Below are 27,433 nucleotides of genomic sequence, written 5' to 3'. Positions count from 1 at the left end.
GAGAGTCCATGTTGTTACAGGGACAGATTCTTTCCTTGCGGGTTGGGTTAACACATTTTAATCTGTTTACATTACATTATGTGTATATTTGGAGATGCTAGGTTTTGTACGTTTTGAACCATTGTGTTGGACACTTTGGTATGATTTTGTCTGGAATCTTTTGGTTAATGTCAGTCTTCAGTTAATTCTTCGTTGCTGTTAAGTATTTAATTTGTATTTTTCCTGATTGTTCATTATTAAAGTAATCATATGCGATCTACACTGTATGTAGTTCAGCTTGCCTTGCAAGGTTTTGGATGGTAATAAGCTGCTTTAAAACATGCTGGCCACTTAAATAGTTGATAGTTAAGTCCCTATCTATTTGTTAACTAAGGGATATCTTGGCTTTCCTTCACTTTCACATGTGAAATAGCACAGTTTTCCTTTCAGCAGACTGTGACTTACTCAGGGAAAACTGTTTTTCTGTGTAGTTTCTCAGAAACACCCCAAGCTTACATTAGTCAACAAGATTTATCCGACCTCCTTTCTTCCCAAAGTGAACATTTGAGAAGTATCTCCAATCTCCAGCTGAAGGCGGTGTCCCATTATGTCACCAGTTAAAGCACTTAGTGTGGGTTTTTTTATAAACTGTTTGGGGGAGGAGGGGAATATAGACCTTCCTGTAATTGAATTATTTTAATGATAGTGGACGCTATCATGTATTTTCCTGTTATGGTGTGTTACTGTAACTGAGTGTTGCAATAAATAAGAAGAAAAAAGTGAAAATCTGCAAACTGAAACTATTTCGACAAACATTTTGTCATCGCTACTTCTGTAGCAGCCTTTATTCTTCTGCTCAAGGCAGTAGTTGTACAGTTAGGCATAGGTGTTGCACAGAGTGCAAGCCACGTGTCCTGATAACATTTAGGATTTTTTTCCTGAGCAGTTACTATTCACGTAAGATTTTTTCTTTCTATTCTATAGTATCATCAGCTTTAATTGTGATGGTAGTTATGTTTTACTCGGCTTTAGGCGTTCTACAGAACTGCTTTCTCTGTCTCTCTATTCTGATTTTTTTAATGTGAACATGGTTGCAGTTTTCTGTTTCAAAAGAATACAGTATTATGTACAGATGCTGCCTTCTGTGTAACGTCAAACATTTTATGATACCTGGTTTTCTTTTTTAAAAAAAAGTAACCTCCATCTTTTTGTACTCATTTTTAGGTTGCCTTGGAGAAGGTTTTTAACTTTGCCATTTCAAATATATTTGAGACGAGAGTTGCTGGTCGAATGGTTGCCGATATGTGCCGAGCTGCAGTAAAAGTGAGAGAAAATGCTCTGACTTCACTTGATCTTTAGTTTAAAAAAGAAAAAAAGCCAATACTACTACTTTTTCTTATGTAAGATCTTTAATTTTTCATGTAAATGCAAGTGGTTCTTAATATTATGTCTTGTAAAATTGGATGGTTGCGTATAGCAATATTTCAAGAGGTTAATTCACAGAGTATTTTTCTCGCATTTACGTTAAATTTAGGTTTTATTGAGTGTTTAAAAATCGTGAAGTCAGGCTGACTCTAGATTGAATTGGAGTTGAGATACAATCTATTCTTCTCTCTCTTTCAATAATGTTGTTAGAAGATTTTTATCAATGTGTGCGCTGAGTTCCATAAGGCATCTTTTTTTAAAATGAGCTATTTATGATGCTGTTTCCAGTGCCGCCCTGAGGAATCCTTGAAGCTGTTTGTACCACATTGCTGCAATGTTATAACTCACCTCACAGTCAGTAAGTTTGTAAGATTACTAGTGTTATTTGCTTTGGTTTGGGTTGACTTTTGTTAAACATGAAAATAACATTTAAAACCTCTATGTGTTTTCCACAACTTCGTTTCGATGATAGAAAATTAATTCTGTCCATTAATTAATCTAAAAAAACAAACCAACAACTGTTTATGTGTGATTTCAAGACAGAAATCTATCAAGCTACAGGAGCATGCTTCTTTAAAAACGTGGCAGTTTGAAATGTCTCCAGACATTCCTCAATTTCTCAAAAAGCATTCAAAATGTTAAATTGGTTAAAGTAACTTCCAGTTGGACGTGGGTGCGATATGAATTGGAAGGTTGCAATAGAAGGGTTGGGAGTAAACTTTTGACATGCAAGCATCTGGTTTATGATTTAGCTTGTTTGGAAAACTTGACTGCAGTATTGTTACAGCAGTGCTTATCACTTGTTCCTCTAGATGATGATGTATTACATGACGAAGAACTAGATAAGGAACTACTTTGGAATCTTCAGCTTTTGTCAGAGGTATTGCAAAGAATGTTCTTCCCATGCATGTATATCACTGAGTCCTGTTTAATGCCCCTGAAAGAAGAAGAAACTAAACTTCTGTTATTAAAACAAAATAAATGTTGTATGAGTGACACTGCATAACTTCTTTTTCTTATCTAACTTTAAATGGGACATAAGTGGCTGCTGTTGGAAGAAAATAAAGATACACTGTGTATGTGGAATAAAATTAAAGCATTTAATACAATTATTGAGGGATAGAGAAAGGAGAGGGATCAATGCAGGGAAAAACATAAGATGCTTTTGGTAAAGATAAATCTTTTAAAATGAATTTCGGAATGTATACGAGTATTGCTAGAAAATTTTGAACGAGGTCGAGAAGCAATGTATATCACAGTTCTTATGTGTTACTTAAACTTTTCCAACAGCAGAAGTGGTAGTTCATGTGCAAGTTCAGTCTTTAATTTGAATTCAGTCTGACATACCGAATGAAACTTGGTACAGGGTCGGTTGAGCGGTGTAATCCTCTCTTTAGTCCTCTAGAACAAAATCAGTTATGTTTACCTTTGAAATGTTTGTCTTTCCTATTAGATCACTCGAGTGGATGGAAAGAAGTTGCTACCATACAGGGAGCAGCTTGGGAAGATACTGCAGCGAACCCTACATTTAACCTGTAAGCAGGGTTACATTCTGTCTTGTAACCTACTGCACCATCTTCTTCGTTCTGCTACACTTATCTACCCCACAGAGTACTGCAGTGTGCCAGGTGGCTTTGACAAGCCTCTTTCTGAATACTTTCCTATCAAGGCAAGGATTTTCATTTATTTAGGATTAGAGGATTTGACTTTCTTTTTTAAAAAAAACAATCATACACTATATTATTTGTTTTTATTTGGAGATTTCTGAACATAGGTAGCAGCAATGGAAAGTGTAATTGAAAGATGCTTTGGGCTTTGAAACGTATAGCAAATTACAAGTTACTTAAAATTATATCGATAGCAAAAAATAAATACTGACTGTTGTTTTGAGTAGTTTTATAGCATGACATATTAGTGTTTTATGACGTGTTTTACAATGATTGCATGCCTACAATAAGATAATGCAAAGCAAGAGTGCCTGCTCATGTTTCTTAATCTTGTAATATATGATGCATTTAATTGAGACCTAGCTATCACGAAGTACAGTGGTATAAACAGTTAAGTTTGGAGTTTAACAGGAGAATTTTGCTGTTCACTTTAACTTAAATATCCAGTCATAGGAAGCATTGTTGCACTGGGACAGACTTAGTCTTTCATCTGCTTTTGTGGATGAGAGCTGCAGCCTTTCCTTGTTCCTCTTCGTATAAATGTGGTTATCAGATATAACAAGTAATGGTGAGTGCATGGAAAAATGAGTACATCAGTGCAAAACAATTGCAAGAAAGGAGATACGGTATTTTACAGGTAGGCAGAATAACAAATGAACAATGATTCTGCACTGAGCTTGAGATAAAATGAAAGCAGAAGTGGCAATATTAAAAATTACTGAAACTGTCAAAAGTAATATGCTAGTCTGCTGTTAAGACTTTGAGGTCAATTTATCAGTATTACAGATGAACAATGCAGCAGTTTTCAGCTGTCCTATTTGAATATAAAGCTGCGTTTTGCCGAAAAGTGTTCTTTTACATAACTTTACAACTGCAGATAATCTTATGCTTGTTACTGAAAGCTAGTACAGTTTTATAAACTGATGGGAACATCCAGTTGGGCCAGATACTCATTTAAAAACAAACAAAAAAAATCTTAATGCCCCAACACAAAAATAGAATTTTTTTTTTTTTAAATTCCTCCTCTGAAATTGAAAAAAATCAAATTACTTTGCTGTTCCATGCATCAGTGGCTACTTTAGAAAGTGTATATTATACCAATTCTTAATTGCCATCAACAGCTTGTCTGTCACTTACATGCTTCCTGCCCTGCCCCAGTGTAAAACTGCAGTTCTGTCACGTTCTCAAGTAATATTCGCAGAGGATTAGCCTGCTCTTCCAAGGAAGAGACGTAATAGCAGGCTACATGACGTACGTGTATTACTGTAGTTCTTTGTACTTTTTGTCCAGTCAGATTGGTCAGGCATTTTAAGAACAGATGGTGAAGTTTTGAAATACTAAATTACCATGTAAAATTGGACAAAGACAGGAAATGGAAAGTGAAGACTGCAAAGGCCTGTCAATTAATATAGTCCTAAGCATGGACTTCATGTTTGAATATGAATTAGTAATAATACTGACTTTTCTCTTCCAAATACTCAAGCGGTGTTAATTCTGTAGCAAGGCTGAGCTCTTTGTAAGCCAAAATATAAAAAGTTGTCTTTGTTATGGGATGACCTAGCATTGTATGGAAAGTCCAGCTTAAAATTTAGCTTTCTTTTTTTATTTTTAAAATGAAAGTACTAAGTTTCCTGATAGTGGTTCAAAACTGAAAAGAAGTATTATTAAATGGGCTAGCTTCTTTATGTTCTCTATAGGAGTATCAAAAGTCTGAGTTGTACTTAAGAATATTTCCAAATTTGTATCCAGCCAAAGGAATAATAAAGTTATATTTCAGTTAGACCGGTACAGTCCTTTTCCTTTTAGTCCTTTCAGGTATGTGTTATTTTCCAGGTACATGTAGACATTATAGCAGGTTTGGGATTTCTATTTGGTTTTACTGTGTTCTTGGTTGTTTTTTTTTCCCTGGAATTGTCAGGATAACTGCTTTACAGCAGTAGCTAGTTCATGGGTTTGGGTTTTTTTAGTAATATTAAATGCTAATTTTTTTAAAAGACAATTTGCTTCATAGTTTGATTAAGAAGAACTGTCTTTATTTACTATAGGACTGGGGTAAACCAGGTGACCTGTGGAACTTGGACATCCAGTGGCATGTTCCTTCATCTGAGGAAATAAACTTTGCTTTTTATTTGCTGGATACTTTTCTTCAGCCTGAGCTCACCAGACTAGAGCACTATGCAATTGGAAAACTAGAAATGTCCAGGTTAGTGATGATACGTAATACGGAGAGGGTGCATTTATCCACTTGTGTCTGTTTTAAGTAGTTATTCCCAGTCATACTGGCAGTACAAAAAGTAAGGAGTAGAATACTATAACGTTATGCTGTCTTCGATATTATTCCAAGATTTCCAAGATTTTTAACTCTTAAGAGTACATGTAGCTTGGAAGTGCATTTCATAAAATGGATAACATTATTTTGAACAGAAACGCTCTTTAAAAAAATAAATCTTAAGACACTTTATGTTGGTGTAAAGACTTTCATGTTCCAGAGTTCTTTTAAATACATACCACAAATTATGTTTCCATTTAACTGTAGTCAGCAATAAAAAAGCTCTTCCTCTAGGCTCTTATCTTATTATTTTGGCATAACCATTTGTGTTGCTAAGCTATGAAGTGGAACACAGAACTGATTTGGCTTGGAAATCTGTCTCTACTTCCTTCCTATGAGTAAATGGATTCAGTACATTGTGTGTCCCTGCAAAAAGTGGCAGTGTTGAAACTGAGGAGGTGATGCAGAGTCAGTGGCATAACAAGTAGGAATGGAGGCAAGAATACCATTGCCCAATCTTGTTAAACTCCGCTAGTGTGAAACTGCGGCTTCATAAGGGTAGTTTCCTAAGCGCAAGACAATCATGAGTTTAGTATGTGCTAAAGCATTTACAAGTATCAAATAGCTAAAGCTGTTTACGAGCATTAAATCTCAAACATTCTTTATTTCTCATGTTAAACCTTCACGTCCTTGAAGCTATATATACTTCAGTTGATGTTCATAGCATGTGATGTTATACCTCATGCTGTAAAGTGCAGCTCTACATGAAACAGGGCATGGTGTATCAGACTCCTAAATATTCTTCTGTCTAACCAAGTTCCCACTTCTTTTTTTTAAATCTGAAAAAGACAATATATGCTTGACAAATCAGTGCCACCCAACTGCAATCAGAAAGTATACTTAGACTAAAAGAAGAAAGAATATGCTTCCTATTTAAGTCTTTGGTTTATTTGTATGTTTATTTCTTGTGTGTTTTTCTTTTTGACACCTTGTATGTAAAGCTGTTAGTTTATGACAGAATTGGACTTTGATTTGGTCAAGGCTTCACTGTGCTACCTCACAGAAATAAATGGTGGTGATTTGGGAGAATACAGCCAAACGCATGAATTGCTAGTTAAATTGGAAGGCGAGATAGCAAAGCTGCAAGAGGAGAGAATGCCATTAGTTGCTGAGGGAATAACAGGTGTGAATAAATGGGATACTACATGAGCCTGCTATTACTTTGAATTGCAGTATTCTTGGAGCTTGAATTCTTGTCAATTTTTTTTTTCCAGTATTCCACTAAGTAATAAATATATCAGAAATGTTTGATTTCGAATTAGGAGCTTCAGAGTAAGATTTTTCTATTGCAAAAGATAAAATGAAAGATTCTAACAGCCTTTGTTGAACACGCATGTTTAGAGAGTTGATAGGTAGTGCATGAGCGCTAAGAGCTATTCAGTTAAGGAACCTCTTAAGAAAGTTGAAAGGAGTTTATTTTACAAATCAGAGCTGCTTACCACAAAGATGAGAACAAAGGGCAAAATTTGTAACTATGTACTAAAGGCTACTGCTTTAGATGAGATAGCTTTGTAAAGAATTCCTTAATTCTCTAAAGTAACACAGAAAAAAGTTGTTCACGTTGTTGCATTATAATTTATCTTCAGACTGAAATATTCGCTCATAAAGAAAGTATTCCCTCATCCTACTCATGGTGGGAAGGACTTTTTTTGACTTTGGGGTGAGGAGTTATTTCATGGGTTTTATGTGAGATTTAGATAAAATTCTTCAAAACAGTTTTTTGGGGTAAAGCTGTCTGTTTTGAAATAATTTAATCTAATTGTACTGAAGTTATCTTCACAGTTTCAGAATATAAAATCTCCAAAACAAGTTTTTCAGAAAACGAAGTCGGATGTTGGAGTTATCTAGTAGAATTAGGTTGGATCAAAAAAGCACAGCTTGATTTCTGTAGTGCTCCCTCTTGTGTTTAGAACTGGTATAGCTAGAGAAAAAGGCTTTCATAAAGCTTGACAAAAAAGATGTGGTTTATCATTTGTATATTTTCAAGCATTTAACAGATAAGTAATCAGGTTTTCTTCTTTGTTTAAGAGATGATGTGCAGCAGTGTCTTGCTATAGTGCATAACTGCTTGATTGGTTCTGGGAACGTTCTGCCTCCTCTAAAAGGAGAAAGGGTGGCTCATCTGTAAGTAAAATTTCTTTTTATATCACAAACGTTCTTAGCAATTATATTACTTCATACTGTTTTTTAGTACTTTATTATTGCTATTATCACACAACTGCTTCTAGTGGCTATTTTTAAGGAACTCTCTACACTAGTATGTGTAAAGGTACAGAAATTTGAAATAGTGACTTACAGAAACATTGGAGTACTTAAAACATGAAAGAATGTTAAGTGCTTTTTTTCATGCAAGACTCTGAAAATGTTTAAAAAAGGTAGGTGATGGCGCTGCATTGCTGATGCTACTTTATGTAAAGGAAATGGAAGCTAGGCATTTACTCGTGTGTTTCCCCTCCTCTAGAAGAAGCCTTCAAACCATAGTGCACTGCCATCTTACTAATGTTCCTGTCACCCTGACCGAGGAAAGTCATAAACATTCTGAACTTAAGTTCTTGCCGGCTGTCTTCTCTTATTAAAATAGGAATTAAGTCCCGTTTGAATGCTCAAACCCCTGTGAATAATGTCACCGCAGAACCCGGCTACTGGTGCCAGCATACAGTAGAACTGTAGCAAAAACGCTTGACTAAACTTTTGTTTTGGAAGTAGTAGGAACTTTATGTTGCATTACAGTAGTTCAGGCTTTAAAACAGACTGGTTTTTGATAGATGGGATTGCTGCTTTAGCTTTGACTTCTTTGAGAAAGTGTTGAAATATTAACGTTAGAGGCAATTGTGAGTTTGATCTCAGTATTTCTGTTGTTATGTTTAAAATATGGAGGATTCAATTAAGCTTATGGCCACAGTCTATTTGGTAACTATAAAGTTGTTGCTGAGATTTTTTTTGCCTGAGTGCCAGCTACTAAAAGTGCCAAGGAGCATTGATACAGTCTCAAACGCCTTACTTCAGGTGCCTGGCTTCTGTGAGCTTCTTGTACAGTGGGAGAGGCTCCTCTTGAGTGTATGTTAGAACATTTGTTAAGCTGGAGAGCTTTGTAGAGGCCATCTTTTACCATTGACTAGGTAAGAAATTCAGGGAAGTAATCTTTTAGTTAAAGAGGCAGTGCAGGGCATTCAGGCTGATGATGACTATCTTCTAAAATAAGGACTCCAACACCTTTCAGGAGGCATTGACTGTTCCTGTACCAGCAATGTGCTGCTGGTCCATATTGGGAAAATGTGGGAGTGTGTTAGCATTGCTTCTTGATTCAGTCTGAATCCTGCCCTGGTGTCTGTTAGGCAGCAAGCGCTAGACGCTTGCAATTCATATGGCTCACAGGTTCAAGGGCAGAGTTTCTGATGTTGGTCGTTCAACAGAGAAGGATTTTTTTGTTCTTGGATGCCTTGAGCTTCCACATACAAGGCTATCTTGGCCCAAAAAGTCTTTAACACCACCAAAAAAAAAACCTGTTGTAGCTATAGTAATCTATTAATCAAGGAAGAAACACCTGTATAAGAGTAAGCAGTTTTGTACCCTTGTCTAGGCTATCGGATTGTCAATAACTGAAGCTGCATTTGGTAGAAGAAAGAACATCACCACCTGTGAAGAAGAGTGAACTGCAGCTGTCATTAGAATGTGTTCATGTAGACTGTCTCTGGTTTTGTTTTGGTGTGGGGTGTTTAGAATCATCTTTTTGTATTGTTGGGCAGGTCTGTAAATTCTTAACGTACAGATTAGGACATTAGCCTCTAATCAACTTCTAAAATACTTGTATACTTTATGGAAGATTTGCTTCATTCTGTTAGTTATCTGTGCTGCCTTATTAAATATAGACAATATACATGAGAACATGCTGTGAAATCAATTTGTTACTAAAGAATTAAAAAACAGACTTTTCTCACATAATCTGAAGTTTGGAACTCAATAGTTCATTCTGCTAAATGTCTGCAGAGCTTCAGAATCCACCATTATCTGGTTTTGGACAGACTTTACACATATTGATGAAATATCTTCTGCCCACTGTGAGCAGGTCTGACATCCAGACTTTATGTTTGCATTAAGGCTTTTTGAAAACATAGTTAAGGCAATTTATCTTTTCAGTGACTTTACGCAGGACTCTGGAATTTGTCCGCTGAAGTTGAATGAGTTGTGTTTAAGTAAACTTTAGTTCTTATTCTTTGTATGATTTGAGTTATCACAAACGGGACATGGATTTTTAATGAAGGAGACAATCTGTGGGAAGTAGAGCGCGTTTGTGCACAGTGGATTGTACTTTGGCCTAATAAGGTGGACTAAATACTTAAGGAGATCCTGTTGCGCTTCATATCAAATAAATGTTAAATCCCTGTCAGTTTATTCAACTTACTTAGCAAGAACAGTTATAAAGGTCAATATCAATTTAGCATCTTGAGAGGTGAGGCTGAGTTCATCCATCCAGGACAGATGGTGTTCATTCTAGTGATGCTTCTTATGAAATGTATATTCTGTTTAATGGGTTACTGTATGTAAGTAAGGGTCACAGAAGGGAATTGTACCAAGAAGGAAGATGTCCTCTCCACTGCCTTACTCCCTCCTCTTCCTTCCCCAAGAAATAACTGGAATATTTGTAATGAGGGAGATATCTTTTGATTTAAAAAGCAGTATGAAACAGCTTCCTGTGAATACTGTTTTCTATCCCATATGTCCATAAAATTGTATCCAGTTTGAATGTAGGAGGTGTCTTTTGATGAACTTGAGATTAAAACAGAAAAAAGGTTTGATTTGAATTGTTACTGTATTGTGAGTTTCTGGGTTATTTTTTGTAAGATAGCAGTTTACATTCCCAAGCCTGTTCCCATTGTATATAGTGGGAATGCACATAAAGCACTCAGATTTGAAACTGAAGGGCTTTTATTGAAAGTAACTAAGTCAGTTACCCAGAATTACCCTTACTTTAAGTACTGTGTATTCACAGTTAGTACTTACCACTAGTGGTGATGATATTCACTGTCCTAAAGTGGCAGTATAAGAACATTTTTGAATGCAGGTATTGGTAAATGGCTTGATACATTTAAGTTAAAAAAAATTCTACATGTATACTTCTAAAACAAACTGGCACATTGAGATTTCTTGTCAGATACCTCCTACGCCACTTAACTCCAGTGAACCATAGCTGATCACACGCCATGTAGTACAGCATTGTTATTTGTGCTGGCTGTAAAGTAGAGCTGAGTAGGTGTAACTGCTAGATTTTCTTTCATCTTGATGGTTATCTGAAGATTCTTGCCAAGAAAGACAGATGATGAGTATTTGTTCCTTTATAATCCCCTAGCCTGCTCACTGAATGAAAGGAAAGTCACATAGATGGGGGAGAGCTTGGAGCTATGTAATTTGAACCTCAGCAGAAGAAATATGTGGGTAGAATGAACTTTAAAACTTTGTATATAGCAGGATGATGAACTAGATATGATGGTTCAGTTAGTACTGTGAACTCTATGTGCCTGCAGGCTGTTCCTGCCACCAAGATGCTTTTTTCCCCGAACGTATGGGATTTATTTTTCTGTGTGACAACTGAAAGCTACCCAAATATTTGCAGACCTTGTTTTTGGGGTCTGTTTGCAGTCTTGCTTGGGTGACAGGCAGGGGAAGGCAGTGGCAGCGATAAAGGAGAAAGGCTGCTTTCTTCATGAGGAGCAGGCTGTACAGCATGAGACCACTGTACCTGATTTGATAATTAAAGTGACTCGGTCATAACAGTGACTGATATGAAGTAAGATGACTTGACTGAGGGAGGAAGTAGGGTTTTTTGGCTTAAGTAATAGGGAAAACTAATTATGAAAATTATGTATTGACTGTATGTCACAGATGTCACAAGCTGGCCAAATGCTTATTTCATTATTGGTTGTCATAATTGACCTGTGTTGTGGCATAAAATTCCCGTGCATTAGATGCGAGGTTTGGGTCTTTCTGGATGGATGAATTTTAAATCACAGTATTACATAAACATGGTAGTCTTCTAGAGGGATGAGAATATGACAAAAGTTATGAGCACTGTTTTGGGAGAAGAAAATGAGTGAATCTGGATTGAAGTTCTAAACCTTTCTGCTTTAAATAAGGTGCAGAGATGAATGCATGAGACTGCTTTCCGCTAACATGGTAACTATTTGCTGCTTGGTGTTTTGTTGTTGCTATAATTCTTTTGAAGTTACTTTTACAGTAGGAAAATAGAGCAGTTGCAAATATAAGGCCCTCTCCATTAGTGTGGAGTTTACTACATTTTACTGTAGTAGTACTTTGAACCCAGGATTCTGTTTTGTTTGATTATAGATGGTGTATTACAATTCATCATCATTTTATGGAAATAATGTTTAAAAGTCTGTTGCACTGTTCACTCACAGAAACTTTTCATCTTGAAAAGTTTTGTGGGAAGTCACTTGGTCCATTTCTATGGACTTTTACAGGTTTTTTGTTCCTCGGTGTCAAACACCTGAGAGTACCCAATAATTTCAAAATGTCTTTCTTCATTTCTCCTTGTTAAGAATAGTCTGTTTTGTGTCTCAGCAGTTTGTGTTTATTTTATTTATTAGCTATTGAAAATAGATTTGCTTCTTCAATAGTTAATATACAAAGGTTTTGTGTTCGTTTCTTTTTTTATAATTTTATTTTTATTTATTGTTTGATAAAGCTGAAACTGAATAAAATTCCCCAGCATTGGTCTGCTGTGTTCTCCTTGTTAGTCAGAATCAAATCATGCCCTTATTTTCATGGCTTAATAAATACTGGTTAGAGTAAAGGTTTCAGAACTTGTGTTTATCTACAAGTGTGTACATTGGCATGAGCCTTCCTGAATCTCCTCTCAATCTAGGTTAATGTTTTCATGTTGATTCATTAGTTTGTCTTGTTCCTTTTTTTATCTTTTGATGACTGGTACTCACGGAACTGAAAAGTGATATATTTAGTACAGAAAACACGTTGTTAAATTGACCAACACTTGACTTGGGTAAGCTCATTATACCCAAAAGTATACACTCTGTGTGTGTGTACATACACACACTAGGTATATGTCAGCACAGCTGTTGTGAAGTGCTTGAAGAGTGATTTCCTTGTTTAGTGAACTTGAGCGTAAATGGTTTAGGTTTCATAATGTTTCAACTTTTTCAGAGACCAAGCAGTTCTTATGTGTAGTTTGTGATTTTTTTTTTTTTTTCTTTTCCTTCCCAATTTTGGGAGCAAAATTCCCATGTGTGTTTTACATGAATGACATAAATAATTTACATCCTTCTGAAAATCCCATCATAGCTCATGCTATTTTAAATGCTTAGTGTTACAGTGAATGTTTCATACATGAGCAGGTGTTTAGGGAGGAGGTAGGCAATTCAGTAGAAAAGAAATTTGTGCATAATCCATGCAGAAATAAACCGCATAATTGAAACTTGTCAGAATTGAAAAGAATGGTTAAGTTTCAGTAGGAAATAGAACTTTAATAAATGTCACTAGGTGTTGACTTTTTATTTTTTAGCCTGTAAGTAGCAAGGAATTTAAACTTCATCTTTTTTGGAGGATGAATGAATTCTCTTCTGAAGTGCCGTGCATAACAAATTAATGGAAAACTTTTTCATGACTCAATAGTGTGTATTTATATTATTATTCCACATAGTGTTCTTCATCTTCAGTAGAGATGCCATTGATTTCAGGTGTGTTCTGTGAATTACTTTTTTTAATGCAAAATGGAGAGTTAAAAGGGGAAAGGGAAAAAAAAGGAGTTGAGGCTGCCAGAGGTTGTGAGGAGCAATCCTTTATGACAACAGTAGTTTTTTTGTGGCTGAATTAAGGTGTTCAGAGCTATAGAGTCAGAGCTGTGGTGAATTATCCTGACATAGTTGGGGAAAAACTAATACAGCGTTTTTTCTGCACCTGCAGAAACACAGTGTAATGGTTGCCTTGCCACACAAGATGTGTGCAGCTATACATAATGCTTCTGTGCACACGGTCTACCCTTTTTCTTAAGGGGCCACTGTAACTGTAAGTGATATCAATGTCCTTTTGTTATAATGACTCTAATGGTGTGCAAATAAAGATTATTTCAAATGCAGACAGTATAAAGCTCTCTAAGGTTGAGAAATCTTTCACTGATGTTGAGTTGCCCTTCACTTCGCTTCCCTTCCTTGCAGCCTACTTATTAACAAGGTAACACGAAGCAGCTGATTTAGGGAAGCAAACCCAGAGTTACTCAGAGAACATCCATTTTTGTCTCCCTCTTAAATACAGCTTGGTTGGTTAGGATGCAGTACTGCCCTACTCTTGCTACAGACGTTGGTAGGAGCTTTCTTAATGTCCTTTCACTGAAGGTGTTCAGACTACAGGTCAAGGATGAGACCACTTCTTTTAAATGTGTAAGGATGTGATATCGTATGCTGAGGGGCAGGGCTAGCTAACCTCTCTTGGCATCTCCAGGAAACTTCCCAGCTCTGCTGGGGGAGCTGCACACAGAAAAGGAAACAGTTACTCCTCCACGGTGAGTAACCCTGTTTTCTCCTTGTTCACCTTCCGACTGTTGTCTCTTAATCTCTTATGTCAAAACAGGTTGATGCAGCCCTTGATGTAGTCCTTAACATGGCACGGGGGTTTTTTGCAATTAGAAAAATTTCCTCTGCAATTGGTTCAGTGGCGTGATGCTAAAAGTTATTTGTTTCTGAAAAGCTGTATCTGATTGCTGAACTGTACTTATGTACTGAGGAATATGTACACAGAGACTTGAATAAAGTGCTCTGTAAAACGTCTGAAAGTTGAAAAACTTAGTGCATCGATTTTTCTCAAAGAAAGACGCTTTAGGTTTTGCACTGTGGCAAATAAGGGAATGAATTCTTCAAAGTTCTGTTTAACTGGGATTTCTGCTCCAGCTATAATTTTGGATACTCTTTGTTCATAAGTTTTCTTGGCAGTTTGTGTTGAAAACTGTTGATACAGGATGAAGCACAGTATTATTTATACGTTGCATGAAGCATTTTCGTGAGAGTCTTGCTATCAGTATTGACTGAAGTTAAGAAAAACATTTCGTGCCTCTTCCTTTTGTGTGTCCGAAGTAAAACACTTAGTTTTCTTTGGCTCAGTGGCTGACACTTATAATGCTGAATATTACTAGCATGGATCTTAGTTTGTGGGCCAGCTGTAAAACTTTGTTGCATTTTGAACATAATATTTTCATCCTATTAGTAGCCTTGTTGAAATAAATGGTTCTGCCTGTGGAGTAATGTCATGGTGAGTGTAAGGACTATACCAGGCTAGTTCTTAATTATGGGATGCTACGTGTTGAGTTGTTACTCCTGGTTTGCCTAGGAACCTGAAGTGTAGAGAGAGCGTGGAGTGTTGTTTGTTTTTCCTTTGTTTTAAATATTAGAGATCTGGTTCGGAACTTGGCTAGCTGGCAAAGAACAGTTGAATGCGTTTTGCTGGGAGTGGAAAGAAGCACGAAGATTTGTGATCTTTCTGTAGACTACCTGAGGGAAAACTGGGAAATTGCACTTTAATTTTCCTTGCCTCATAGGTAGGAAAGCCTTATGTGAACTTAATTTGTGTATTTATATCAGGGGAAACTGTTTAAGGGTAAAAATACATTAAAATACTGTAGAAAAAAAATTACTGCTGTGAGCTCATTTGCCTATCAACCTATGCAGCATACTGTACAAAAAAAAAAGTAATTGCTTAATGTCTAGCTGCCTGAGATTGTGGGATTTATCTGTTACCTTCTTTTTTTAAGAAGCAATAGTATTTGGGGTGGGAAGGTTCACTCTTCCCCCCTCCCACCCCGCCACCCCCCCAATGTTAATTGCAGAAATATCCCCTCTCTGTATCTTCCCAACTGGAAAGATCTGATCTTGGAGAAATACATAGCAAACACTTTCAAAGTCAATCATGTAGATGATTCTAAAAGAGCAACTGTGTGAGACCATAAAAACTTCATATTTATTTATTTGTTCAGGACCAAAGTACTGGGCTGATGTGGGATATTTTGGAAATCGTATTAGTGGCCAAGTTGTACCTTAAGCACCTATGCCAGTGCTGTGTTTTGGGGGGAAAAAAAAGTGGGAAGACTTTTGGAATGGCTTATTTTCAAGTTAACCTAGCACTACCAGAAATACAAGGAAAATGCAATTAAGACTTCACTTCTTGATATCTAAATCAATTAAGAAAAAGACATTTCAGTTTGACTTTTGTTGGTGCAGATGTGACTGTTACGAGGGTTGTGAAGTCAGTTTACCTAATTTTTGGTTGCAAGTTTTTTTTCCTTCATCTAATCAGCACAATAATTGTAGCGCTTATGTTTTAATGTGTTCACTTTTACAGGAGAAACATGACCCTTATTTCTGGTTCTGACAGATAGGAATTTGCCATTGCCTGAAATCTGAAAGTTTATTTTAGTATCTTGTAGCACATGCTCAGATATGGAATCTATAGTGTTTTCTGATGTGTTATTTAGCATTTGTAATAGGAGTAGATTCACATTGCTTCACTTAGCTTTGTTTTTTCTGATTATACTGTCAATGCAATTTTATGTGAAGACTATTTTTATAGGGATTACTTGCTGATGCTATTTGTTTAATATAATACACTGGTGTATTTTGTCCTTGAAAGCTTGAATTTGTCTACCTTGATGTTTTAGGGGGTAAGATTGTAGGTTTAAAAAAAAAAAAAAAAAAAAACAAAAAAAAATACAACCAAACCAAACCAAAAAAATCCACACAAAAAACCCCCAAGTGTATGTAGGGTATGTTCTTAGTCTTTTAAATTCTTTGGCATGTGATATCCGCGTCTATTTTTTTGCATGGTTACATAAAAGCAAATCCACAAAGACTAAGAATTCACTTTTTAAAAAAATATTCTGGATAGATAAGTTTGACCCAAATCCTGGAAGAAGCATGGCTTTATTTTTTGGTATGGTTATTAATAGAGAACTTCATATAGCAATAACTTATTGGACTTCTGTAGATAATGGGAACATTACTTTATGAAGAAAGGACCAAAGTCAGAAAAGCTTCATCAGCTTAACCTGTCAGGAAGGGATTCTGCCTCAGCAGTCAAATCCATCTGTCCTTCCTAGACTAAGATGACTAGGAGCCACGCTTGTTTTGATGAGTGTGTTCATAGGTTTGACAATGAGACCAAATCTCTGGCTATTTAACAGAACTGATGAGGTTCTGTTGAATGAGAAATCAAGGTTCTGGGTTCAAGGTGGTGTCCTTATGGTGTACTTGTCTCTGACAAACAGTCTGAGCCATAGGTATGGTTGAGTTAAATGTTTGAACTGAGGCATACTATTAGTAAATCCAAGCATCTTTGGTGCTACTGGCATGAAATTTAACTTGTTAAAATGAATTAAATGTCAATGAAATTCACATAGTCAATGATTTCCATAATGTGTAGTAATACTTGGTTTGTTTTCATGCAGGGTCCCAAGTCTGGTGTCTTTGGAAGAGACAAAACTGTACACTGGTGTTGAATATGGTAAGTAGATCCTAGTTCTGTTCAGACAGGTTGTAAGTGTTGTTTTCATTCTTTTTTTTTTTTTTTTCCCCTGCTGTAAAAACAGTAGGTTCTTTTTGAGACCATAATTTTGATTCTTCTCTTTATATTAAATGGGCTTTTTTGGCCAACAGAGAAGTTCTTGTGTATACACAGTTTCATCTTCAGCGATGGCATACAAGATACAAATCTGCTGCAGTAATATGGCTGGGAATGAGAGCTCAGGTTCAACCCTCAGGTCAGAATGGTTGGGGCCTTGTACTTCCACACAGATGAGAGGTGCAGGAAGCAACACCCATCACCCAAGGACTGCACTTGAGAGACAGAAGGAATCAAGGCATAACCTGCTAAAGGCTGTGACGGCTCCATTAGAAGAAATCTGCGTTTTTCAGGCTTTGTGTGTATTCTTCACCATCTTCCAAGTGAAGATGGGCTATTTAAATAAGGAACTGAGGCACACAATAATTGCTGATCGGACTATTAAATGGTTTTAGGTGCTTTAATACTTCTTCTAAAATCTGGTCCGTTTGTTTGCAAGTGGTGAGTTTGTAGCCATATAACATGTAATAGGGAATGGGCATTTATTTAGTGGTCTTTTGCAGCAATTAAGATTTTTCTGGTTTAAAACTTTCCAATGAGACTGCTTGTATCATTGATCCTTCTTTCTTCTGCATTTTTCGTTGTTTAGATTGGGAATGTCTGTTCCCCTCCATGTATTGAAGGGGAGTAAGTCCCCAGTCTTTTACTGCCTTGATCACCTGATATGTAAAATCTGTATTGTATTGACTTTCTTACCCTGTTCAATGTGTTACTCAGTTTTCATATTCTAAATAATTTGTCTCAGTCTGTGGTTAGAAATGAAGCCAACTGTCAAGGCAGATAAAGAAGCTTATGTACCTATAAAAAAACCATACCGTTGACTTGATAAACAAAAGAAGGCCCTATGAGAGTGGTGTGCTTAGCTATAACAAGACGGTTATTTTTATAATAGTCGGTACTGCCATTTCTGAATAGTCTGCTCTGGCTTTCCACTGGTTTACTTATCTATAAATTGCTTTTTATGCTATTGTATAATAAAGAGAAAATGTTTAATTTTTTTGTAGATTTATCAAGAGAGAATTATCGAGAAACAATTGCAAGGGTTACAAGGAAATTGCTGCGTAAGTTTAACCACTCCTCTATCTAAAAAGTACTGTGTTGTGCTTTTAAGTATAATTTTATAGATGAGGAACTTATTTCGTTTACTTTGCCTATAATTCTTAAATTTAAGCTTTGTAGAAATAAAATTATTATTAGTTTTTAAAGCTCTTTTCCTGTCTGATAATAAATTACTTTTCTTCCAATTGCAGGCTATATACTTGATAATTCAGAAGATGATACCAAGTCTTTATTTCTAATAATAAAGGTATACTTATAATATGTAATACTTAAGACAAGATTACTTGTTTTGCAAAATAATCACTCTTTGTCGTCTTTTTCTTTCTACAGATTATTAGTGATGTTTTACAGTTCCAAGGGTCTCATAAGCATGAGTTTGATTCACGATGGAAAAGCTTTAATCTAGTGAAAAAATCAATGGAGAACAGGGTCAGTGATTTTTCTTTGTAAAGCTTAGGTGAGGGATGGAAGTAGTTCCTAATGTTCAGAAAGACTTTTTTCATATTTTTGTTACTGTCCTGATCAGTTTTCATAATGTTGAAATCTAATTCCTTGATAAGAATGTTGTTTTGCAGTGCTTTCGTACCTTTATTTGGCAATCTTATGAGTAAATAGCTTAGCATTTCTGGATTGTAGTAACCCTCAGTTTGCCTATATCCTTGGACCAAAGTCTGAGATTTGGCATGAGGCTCCATTCTGGTCCTTGTTAACTGAGAAATTTCTGTGACCAGAGCTTCCTTTTGCTTACAGAGTAATAGGCAAATAAAAAACTTAACCACGGCCAAAAACCCAAGGTTGTCTGCCAAGAAGAATTTCTACATGAAATTTGCCTGTTTCTAGAAGAAAAAGAGTACATGGGGAATTCAGTCAGTACAAATTGCTTAATATGAGTACTGAAATCTAAATCCAATTACGTATTTGTTCACAGCTTCAAGGAAAGAAACAGCATATCAGAGCTTTGCTGATAGACAGAGTTATGTTGCAGCATGAGGTAATACTTTTACTTAAATCTTCACTAACTACTTTACTTGAAAAGCTGATTTGTTATGTTGTCATTTAGCAAAAGATGCAGTAATCCTGCACTAGTGTTTCTCTTACATGTGTGAAATGTAAAAACAATTTGTCCTTTATTTGTGTTTTCTGTGCAATTTAGCTGAGAACACTAACGATGGAAGGCTGTGAATATAAAACTTCCCACCAGGAGATGATCAGAGATCTTTTGTGTTTGTCCACAAGTTCATATGGTCAGGTAAGGAACAACCCCTTTTAAACTGAAATATATGGAGTTTTTTGTTGATCTCTTCAAGTTATGTTTTCAGGATCTTTGCTTTTCCATTTATTTCCATGGCAACATGAAATACTTACCTATTTCATTTCCATTAGTTGCCAATTTTGGCATAGTTTTTGCTTTAAGCCCCTTCTTTCTCAAATAAAGAACTTAACTGAGTGGAGAGGCTGCCAACTTAACGTTACAAATTTAATTTTTTTGAGGGACTTAACTCTAGGCTTCTAAAAACAATAATTCAATAAAAAAATTTAGTAAAAATATACCAGGTTGAGGTTTTTAGAAGTGGTGACACGATTCATGACACTATTTGGAATGCTAAGTCTACTTTTAGGAAGTAGCTATGATGGCATCCTAGTTCTTAAAAATATGCAAAACAAATGTGCCTATAGTTGGACTCTGAACTCTTTGACCGGTGGGAGCTCTGTGTGTGTATATAAATTCAGATCTGTCCACAATGTCTACAGGCTCTTCAGAGTTCTGCTAGCTGCATCTGTTATTCTAGCTGTTTGCTTTTCAGATGATCTTAAAAACACACTGACTGTTTTTGGCAACATAAAGAATTTTCTTTAACTTTGTAGCTGTTGTCAAGTAAATGCTAGAAACAAGAAGTAGGTTTTTGTAAACTGTGAGCAAGGGCAAGGGGAAGCATGGTCTTTACAATCTTCTACAAATAATTTTGTTTCTGTGCACAAATACATCGTGTAAACTCTGTGCATAAGTAACTGAAATGGATAAGGATGTTGTTTTGTATAGTATATTTTTTGGTTCAGAAGACTTTCTAGTAATGTCTTTCTTCCCACAGGTCAGAAGTAAAGCTCAGCAAGCATTCTTCACAGCTCTGGGAACGTACAATTTTTGTTGCAGAGATATCATTCCCTTGGTTTTGGAGTTCTTGCGTCCAGACCGGCAAGATGTCACTCAAAAGCAATTTAAAGTACTGTCTCATTAACTTTGTTTCATGTCTGTCTTTTGAAAGTGTTTTTACAGGAGAATTTTTAATGGTGAAAGTGGGATTTGCTTCTTTATCAGTGTGACTGGTATTTTCATGGCATACAGCTTATGCATGACTAGTGTAAGGAATTATTTGGATTAGATCAGTTGTCAAGAGAAATTTTGTGTTTATATATGTTCCTCATTTCATTGTGTGTTCAGGTATTACGAAAATGTATGATGAAAATGTATGTTAACACCTATTTTTAAATTATGAAATGGAAATTGAGAAGCTGTAGCCTAAGGTGGTAAAACTCATTAAGCGGTTCTGTCAGCTGTAGCAGTATAAGAAAATAGTGTGAACTGGACAAAAAGTTGATCACTCAAAAAGGTTATACCAAATCAGGTGGGGGTTTTTTTATGAAGTGGTGGGTAATTGCTGATGCTGTCAGAACTGGAAATGGTGCTGGCACAGTGATGCCAGGATGCAATCTATCCGTCCAGGTGTTTGAAGGCATCATGCTCCCCTCCTTCCTCTGCAGCCCCCTCAGTCCTCCTGGCCAGAGAGGCAAGTTGGACTCTTGTCGTATGGTTAGAACAGCAGCTATGGCTTATTATCCTCCTCCCGCTGCCTGATAAGTACTATCAGACAGCATGTGATTACATTGTTTGCATATCTTCTTATCGCTTTTCTTGCTGCTTGATTTTTTTTTTTTTTTTTTTCCTGCCATCCTTGTACCTCACTTTCTCCATCCCTGTCTCCTCCCAGATGAGCAACCCACACCTAGTTAGTTTTTCCTGATGGGTCCCGGTTTTCCTACACTTACAGCATTTGCTGCCATACCTGAATTTGGTATTTCTGATACTGCTACCAGGCAGTCTTAGCCTATATGTTATTACTGATGTGGTTATCTAGGCACTGCTGTTCTTGTAAGACTCTGCTCTCCAAAAGGTCCCCAAGACTTCCTTCCAGTTGCCTGTGCAATTTAGCCGTTTCTCACATAATTCCCACTTAATCACCTGTGAAATTCAGCCTCCCTTTGTTTCACTGTGTGTAACTCTTGTCAGCTTCTCACACAATCGCCTGTGGTGTTCACCCGTTCGTTGTGTCGTGTCCAGTAGTTACCCACATCCTGTTCATCGTTTCAGGTGCCTAGTTAACAGCATTATGATTTGCCTGCAGCCCAAACATGAAAAAGTTCACAGAAAGGCCAGGTGTGGTACTTGATCATTGAATAATCTCCTTTATAATGTAATTCAGAAATCAGTCAGCCATCCTGTGGATAACTTAATTGGCAGGGCTTCCAATCTCCTTAAAACGGTTCTTTAGCCTGAAGAGGATTCTGCGAAAAATCTTCAGTGTTTTGACAATGAGGCCACGTAGCTGAATGTTTATGGTACATTTTAATGATTTGGTAACGTGAAGATTAGTTTTTATTCTGTGTGGGTGTATGCTTAGGTAGATAGATGTCACTTATATATGAACAATGCTTTAACTTTCTAAAATTACATATTTGATTTTACAGGGTGCCTTATATTGTCTTCTTGGAAATCACAGTGGAGTATGTTTGGCAAATCTTCACGATTGGGATTGTATTGCACAGACGTGGCCAGCAATTGTTTCTTCTGGGCTTAGCAAAGCTATGTCCTTGGAAAAACCATCCATAGTTAGACTCTTTGATGACCTAGCAGAAAAAATCCATAGGCAGTATGAAACAATTGGATTGGATTTTGCAGTAAGTGACTGATTGCTTGGTGTTAATGTCTTGGATTCTGAGAGCATTTGATTGCCTAGATGCTTGAGACTCATGTATATTATTTGTGTTAGTGTTCTGATGTTGATCGCGTTCCTATTTCTGTTACAGAGGAACGTAGATGTGCATTTTTGAGACTGAAGTAATAGAGCTTCCTGTAATACTATTGAAATTTGTAACTTCTTGTTAACCTCTAAGGAAGCTTGTTACAGAAAGGAAGTTTAAGTTGCCTTTCAGTGTTAATTAGCATGGGTCATGCTGATCAAGTGTGAAGATGTGTGTTGGTAGGACAGTGTCATCAAATTAACATTGCCAGTGTTTGTAGTGTTGTCCCACTGAGCTAACACACAGCGCTCATTAACACAGCTGCCTCTTGCCTAATCAGCGGGATAAACGGCATGGTACTTATTTTAAAGGATGAGTGCCAATTAATAAAAATCTCTTATAAGCAGTTTTTATGCTTAATGAAATACTAAAGTTTGTCTTTACCTTTATTTTAAAATAGAATAAAACATGTAATTGGAGAAATAATTCTGCTGTGTGAGCACAAAAGCTGTCTTCCCTACTTCTTCACAGACTTGTTTATGTGGACAGGAAATTCTGCACTCTGCTTATTTCAAAACCAGAAACAAACATTAAAAACTTGTAAGTTGCTGCTCAGTCCCAAATCTTTTTATTCTCTGTCAATAGGTTCCAGAGAAATGCGTTGAAATAGCTGTTATGCTGCAAAAATCAGAACATTCAAGTTCAAACTTCATAGGTCTTCGTTCAGAAGAAATTCAGTTAGGAATTCAGCGACAGAAAGAAAAGAATGCTGAGGCTCTGCGGTAAGTTAAACTTCCCTTAACGCCAGTTTATACTACCCAATGTTTACTGTACATTAAATGGAATAATCCAAAATTGCTAAACTAAATCTTAAGCTCAACAAATTCAGAAAGCCCAAGGATTGTTGTGGTGCATCTTCTCTCTTGACTTGGCAGCCTCTCTCCTCTACGCTCATATTTCCTTCCTTCCTCCTCCTCTTCCCTGTCCTCCCAGTTGGTGCTGTGTTTACTGCATTGCCTTCACCCACCTTTTATTGAGGAACTTTTATTCTGTTTTTAAATGGTTCTCTCAGTAACGTCTGGTTGATGATTCCCTCTTTTTCCCTCAGAAACTATGAAAATCTGGTCAACATGCTGCTGGACTGTGTGGAACAAAGAAATCTGTAAGTCTCCGTTTCTGTGCATGAGAATTTTTGGGTGGATTGGAGGTGGCTACATGAATAAATATCAGTTGCATCAAGAAGTGCAGTTAGCATGGCCAAAATTGAGTAATATGTTTTTCACCCTTGAGGTAATTGTCCAAAAGCAGTATGTCAGCAGCAGTCTTGCGTAAAATGGGTTGTGGCTAGCTTCTTGGAGAGCTTTTGCAAAGGTATCTGCAGAAATTGAATTTCTGGAGGTCCTCGTACATTTGCATATGGATTCTGCTTGCCCAAACAGGAAGATAAAGGCCAATATAGGGGAATCTTGCATTACTGTCTCCTAGGTAAAGAAGTGAATGAGTCTTGAATTTATTTTCATTGGGAGCTTGATTCGTTAATATAAGGCGTCATCACATCTTGGAGTAAAGCTTTGTCGTTAATTAGTTTGACCTGTTATTTTTTTAAATATTTTTTTGTTCTGGGAAAAAAGCTCCGGTTCTGTCTACATAATACTGACATCCAAATAGATTTTAATTGGTAGCATAGTATTTGTGTTTAAAAACTTTAAAAGAATAGCCCTATAGGTCTGTATTTTACATTGAAATGTCAAGATCAGAAAGGCACCATTAACTGAACATGTTTGATTGCGCTTGTGTGTTCCCAGGACGCTGGAGGTTTCCCTAAATGCAAACATATTTATGTAATCTTAATATGTATAATCATTTCTGTGCAAAAACTGTACATGCAACTATACTACTTATTGTCTGTTTTGAATATTTTTATTTTTTTTTTTAGTCCCTGGAAGTTCGAGCACATAAGCATTGGTTTTCTGTCTCTGCTTCTGAGGGATGATAGGATACTGCCTGTCCGTGCCATAAAATTTTTTGTGCAGTGTCTCAACCATGATGCAATTGTAGTTCGTAAGGTAAAAACAACATAACTGTATCTTTCTGTTTTGCAGCTCACTGGGGTTTAGATCAGATGTTTGTGGTGCTTTGCTGTGATAAAGCACAAAAACTGAGGTGTACATCCCGCCTCACCCTTCCAGCCATGCATGTGTACAAAAGTTCCTAATCCAAGAAGATGACAGTCTTGGCAGTGCTGTAGCCATGATATATGGTGTAAAGTCTGTGAACTGTGAAAATGTGGAACGTACCTATTCATTCTTACTTCAGAATTCTTTAGCAGAATTTCTTCTGCAGATGTCTGTGTTTTCCATCTGCAGTTTATTACTTGAAGGGAGCCATCTATGTGTTGTATTTGTACCTCTCGTTCTGCTTGTTGCCTCAGTGAGGCTTGAAAGTAATGGCCACCTCCTTTTTTTTTTTTTTTTTTTTTTTTCCTGGAAATGATTAGTGGGGACGTTTTTCTCTGCTATACAGGTCACACTTAAGTCATGTCCTGTATCCCCTGAAATGAGTGAGATTACTTCTTTATGGGAAGTATCAGCCACTGGGGTGACAAAGTTCACTGTAATGGTCACTGGCTTTTTAGGGCGCCTGAGTAGCTGGCTTAGAATGTGTGTGTGATGAGATGATGAGACACATCCTTCTGGAGGTAAGTGTATGGGATGGATACATTAATGCCCATTTCTTTCTTTTAGGTGGCCATCTCAGCTGTGGCTGGTATTCTTAAGCAGCTTAAGAGAACACACAAGAAAGTGCCCATCTGCCCTTATGAAATAAGTAGGTTTTATTTAATATAAGAAATGTCTTACTAACACTTATCCTAAAATTTTTTTAAAAGCATATTTTTCTGGTTAAATTAAACATAGAATCACAAGCTTTTCGTTTCTTTCTGGTTGTTAATGCCCTAAGCAAACAACATAGGTAATGCAATTGGTCATTTTTCAGTTTGTTTTTTTTTCCTTGAGCAGTGTTATATGTGCAAGTGTGTATTAAGCTATTCGCTTATTTGAAGTGAGTTAAAACTTCAGAGATATGGTCATTCTCCTTTCAGAAAGCCTTATAATTTGTGAGAATAATTTGTATATCTCCTTTCTATTCTTTTTTAATCATTTCAAATGGCACATTATATAAATTACTAAAGGAATCTCTTCTGTTACTGTTAGTGTTACTTTTAATCTCCTAGGGCAAATCTCTGTACAGATTTGATTGGGGTGGGGGAAACATAAAAGCTCTTTAGAATCTTTTATTAAAAGTAAGTCGTAACATTTGCTGGGACTGCTAATGGACAAGTTTGATAAATTCCTCTTTAACCAGGTGGAAACCCTAAGCCTTCCAGCATTCAGGCTGGTGACAGACTGGATAACCAGTGGCTGCACTATGACAGTCAGAGTTTACCAAAGACTAAGGAAGCTTGGGAGTCGTGTTGTTTTGTGGAGAAAACACACTGGGGATATTATACCTGGCCTCAGTGAGTATCATTAAGCATTAAGATAGAATTGTGAGAGTCAGCAGAGAAAATCCCTGTGGGAAATTAAATAACGTTTGTTAGGTTTAATTTTTTTAATTGAAACAAAAAAATACAATTTATTTCATCCTTTGTGCTCCTTGCTTGTTTTACCACTTCTGGGTGGTTTGGGGGGGGGGGGGGTGTGTTTGTTGTGGTTTTTTTATTATTTATTTTCTACCTGTTTCTCTTTTGGGTTTTGTGGGTACTATAGGTACATACTTCATATGGCTATTTAACTGCTGGTTTTAAAATGAAGTATGCATGTTTGAAAATTATATAGTTGCGAAATATGCAGAGTGTTCTATCACTAATAATTCTGGATTGCTTACTGTAGCAAAACTTTTATAATAACAGACTTAAATTTTTTTGTTGTAAATTTTTTTTTAAGTTTTGCTCTTTTGGAGTTGATGATAAATCCTATTTAATATAGAGAATATACAAAATAATCATAAGCTTTATTTTACTTTGAAGTGTGTTACTGTATTTTTTTTTTTTAATATTCAGAACTATGACAGTTTATGCTCCAGTTGAGCATCAACCAAAGCTTGGGCGAAGGAGAGATGAGCTGACAGAGGTAAGGGTTTCAGTTTTGTGGGGTTTTTTTAATACTACGTCTCCTCCTTTCTTTTTTTAATATTGTCCACAGATTACTGTGGAGATAATGTGGAGATCAAATTCCCTTCTCTCTTTTAACCTAAGTATTGCTTGCCATTTAGACAGTGCCTACACAAAATGCATGGAAACAAATTTGTTTTGTTTGATTGCAAAGCAAGATGGAGATTGAACTCCGCTACGCAGTTTCATGGCTATGTGGATATAATCATGTTTTTGCAAGCAATAAGTGATAACTATTCTGAAACCTAGATCCCCACAAGACATTTTAAATTGTATTTTTCCACTTCATTTTCATACTTACTGTGTTAGCATACAAGAAGAAATTATTATTTTAATGTATTGCAGCTTCTCTGTCAGCAATCGTGGAATAATTGTATTAATGAGCACTTTCTTGTTCCCTTTCAAATCTTTATCAGACTTTAGAACAAGGTAATTAATGACAGTGGGAGTGACTACTTTGTAGGGATTGTGCTAGTGAAAGGAAAGACGATCCAAAGTCATTAATGAAAATAAAAATCAGGAGTCTTGCAAAACGTTAGCCAATATTCCCTATAAAATGAGGGGAGAAATAGATAAGTGAGGCATGATTTTTGCCAAAAATAGAGTTAAGATGAAAAATGGGACTTGGAAAGATTGGGATATCACTGTGACAATCAAGCACTTCAAAGCTAATCCTTTTTTTTTTTTTTTTTCCTGTTACAGGCAGAACAAATTATATATGATCACTTTTCTGATCCCAAGTTTGTTGAGCAATTAATAAAATTTTTGTCTTTAGAAGACAGAAAAGGAAAAGACAAATTTAATCCTCGCAGATTTTGCCTCTTCAAGGTAACTAGAGTTCAATAACTAAATTGCTTCCATTCTGTAGATAATGATCAAACTGTGGAAAAGCCACACACTACTTGGCTTATACCTCACTGTTGCAAAATGCTGATTTTTAAAGGGTATGCTGCTATGATTAATCCTATTAATCCTCTCTTCTGATTAACTACGTAGGGAGACATATTTAGAGTACTATAAAAGTATGTAGGATACTTGTATATAATTCTGTTAAAAAGCAAAGTAATTTCACTTTCTGCATATTCAAATCTCAAGCGCTTCACGATCTTATGTTCTTCTTACAAAGACAATGGTTTAAACGGATAATTACTG

General features: G+C 36.3%; 1 protein-coding gene across 1 annotated transcript in view; it reads left to right on the top strand.

Annotated features, from left to right (window-relative positions):
• Nucleotides 1–27,433, top strand: part of PSME4 (proteasome activator subunit 4) — a 70,564-nt gene that overhangs the window by 26,773 nt on the left and 16,358 nt on the right. Inside the window, exons 15-35 of the mRNA XM_050893273.1 lie at nt 1,204–1,302; nt 1,693–1,762; nt 2,217–2,284; nt 2,858–3,073; nt 5,117–5,274; nt 7,429–7,524; nt 16,862–16,917; nt 18,039–18,095; nt 18,285–18,340; nt 18,424–18,522; nt 19,022–19,084; nt 19,247–19,342; nt 20,184–20,315; nt 21,838–22,047; nt 22,756–22,892; nt 23,219–23,272; nt 24,047–24,176; nt 24,855–24,936; nt 25,474–25,627; nt 26,171–26,240; nt 26,984–27,109. Of these exons, the coding sequence (XP_050749230.1) occupies nt 1,204–1,302; nt 1,693–1,762; nt 2,217–2,284; nt 2,858–3,073; nt 5,117–5,274; nt 7,429–7,524; nt 16,862–16,917; nt 18,039–18,095; nt 18,285–18,340; nt 18,424–18,522; nt 19,022–19,084; nt 19,247–19,342; nt 20,184–20,315; nt 21,838–22,047; nt 22,756–22,892; nt 23,219–23,272; nt 24,047–24,176; nt 24,855–24,936; nt 25,474–25,627; nt 26,171–26,240; nt 26,984–27,109 (2,229 nt within the window). The remainder of the gene's footprint in view (nt 1–1,203; nt 1,303–1,692; nt 1,763–2,216; nt 2,285–2,857; nt 3,074–5,116; nt 5,275–7,428; nt 7,525–16,861; nt 16,918–18,038; nt 18,096–18,284; nt 18,341–18,423; nt 18,523–19,021; nt 19,085–19,246; nt 19,343–20,183; nt 20,316–21,837; nt 22,048–22,755; nt 22,893–23,218; nt 23,273–24,046; nt 24,177–24,854; nt 24,937–25,473; nt 25,628–26,170; nt 26,241–26,983; nt 27,110–27,433) is intronic.

The sequence above is a fragment of the Gymnogyps californianus genome, chromosome 3, assembly GCF_018139145.2.
Source record: "Gymnogyps californianus isolate 813 chromosome 3, ASM1813914v2, whole genome shotgun sequence".
Taxonomy (NCBI): Eukaryota; Metazoa; Chordata; class Aves; order Accipitriformes; family Cathartidae; genus Gymnogyps; species Gymnogyps californianus.
The sequence above is the reverse complement of the archived record's forward strand: the minus strand, read 5'-3'. Positions and strand labels throughout refer to the sequence as shown.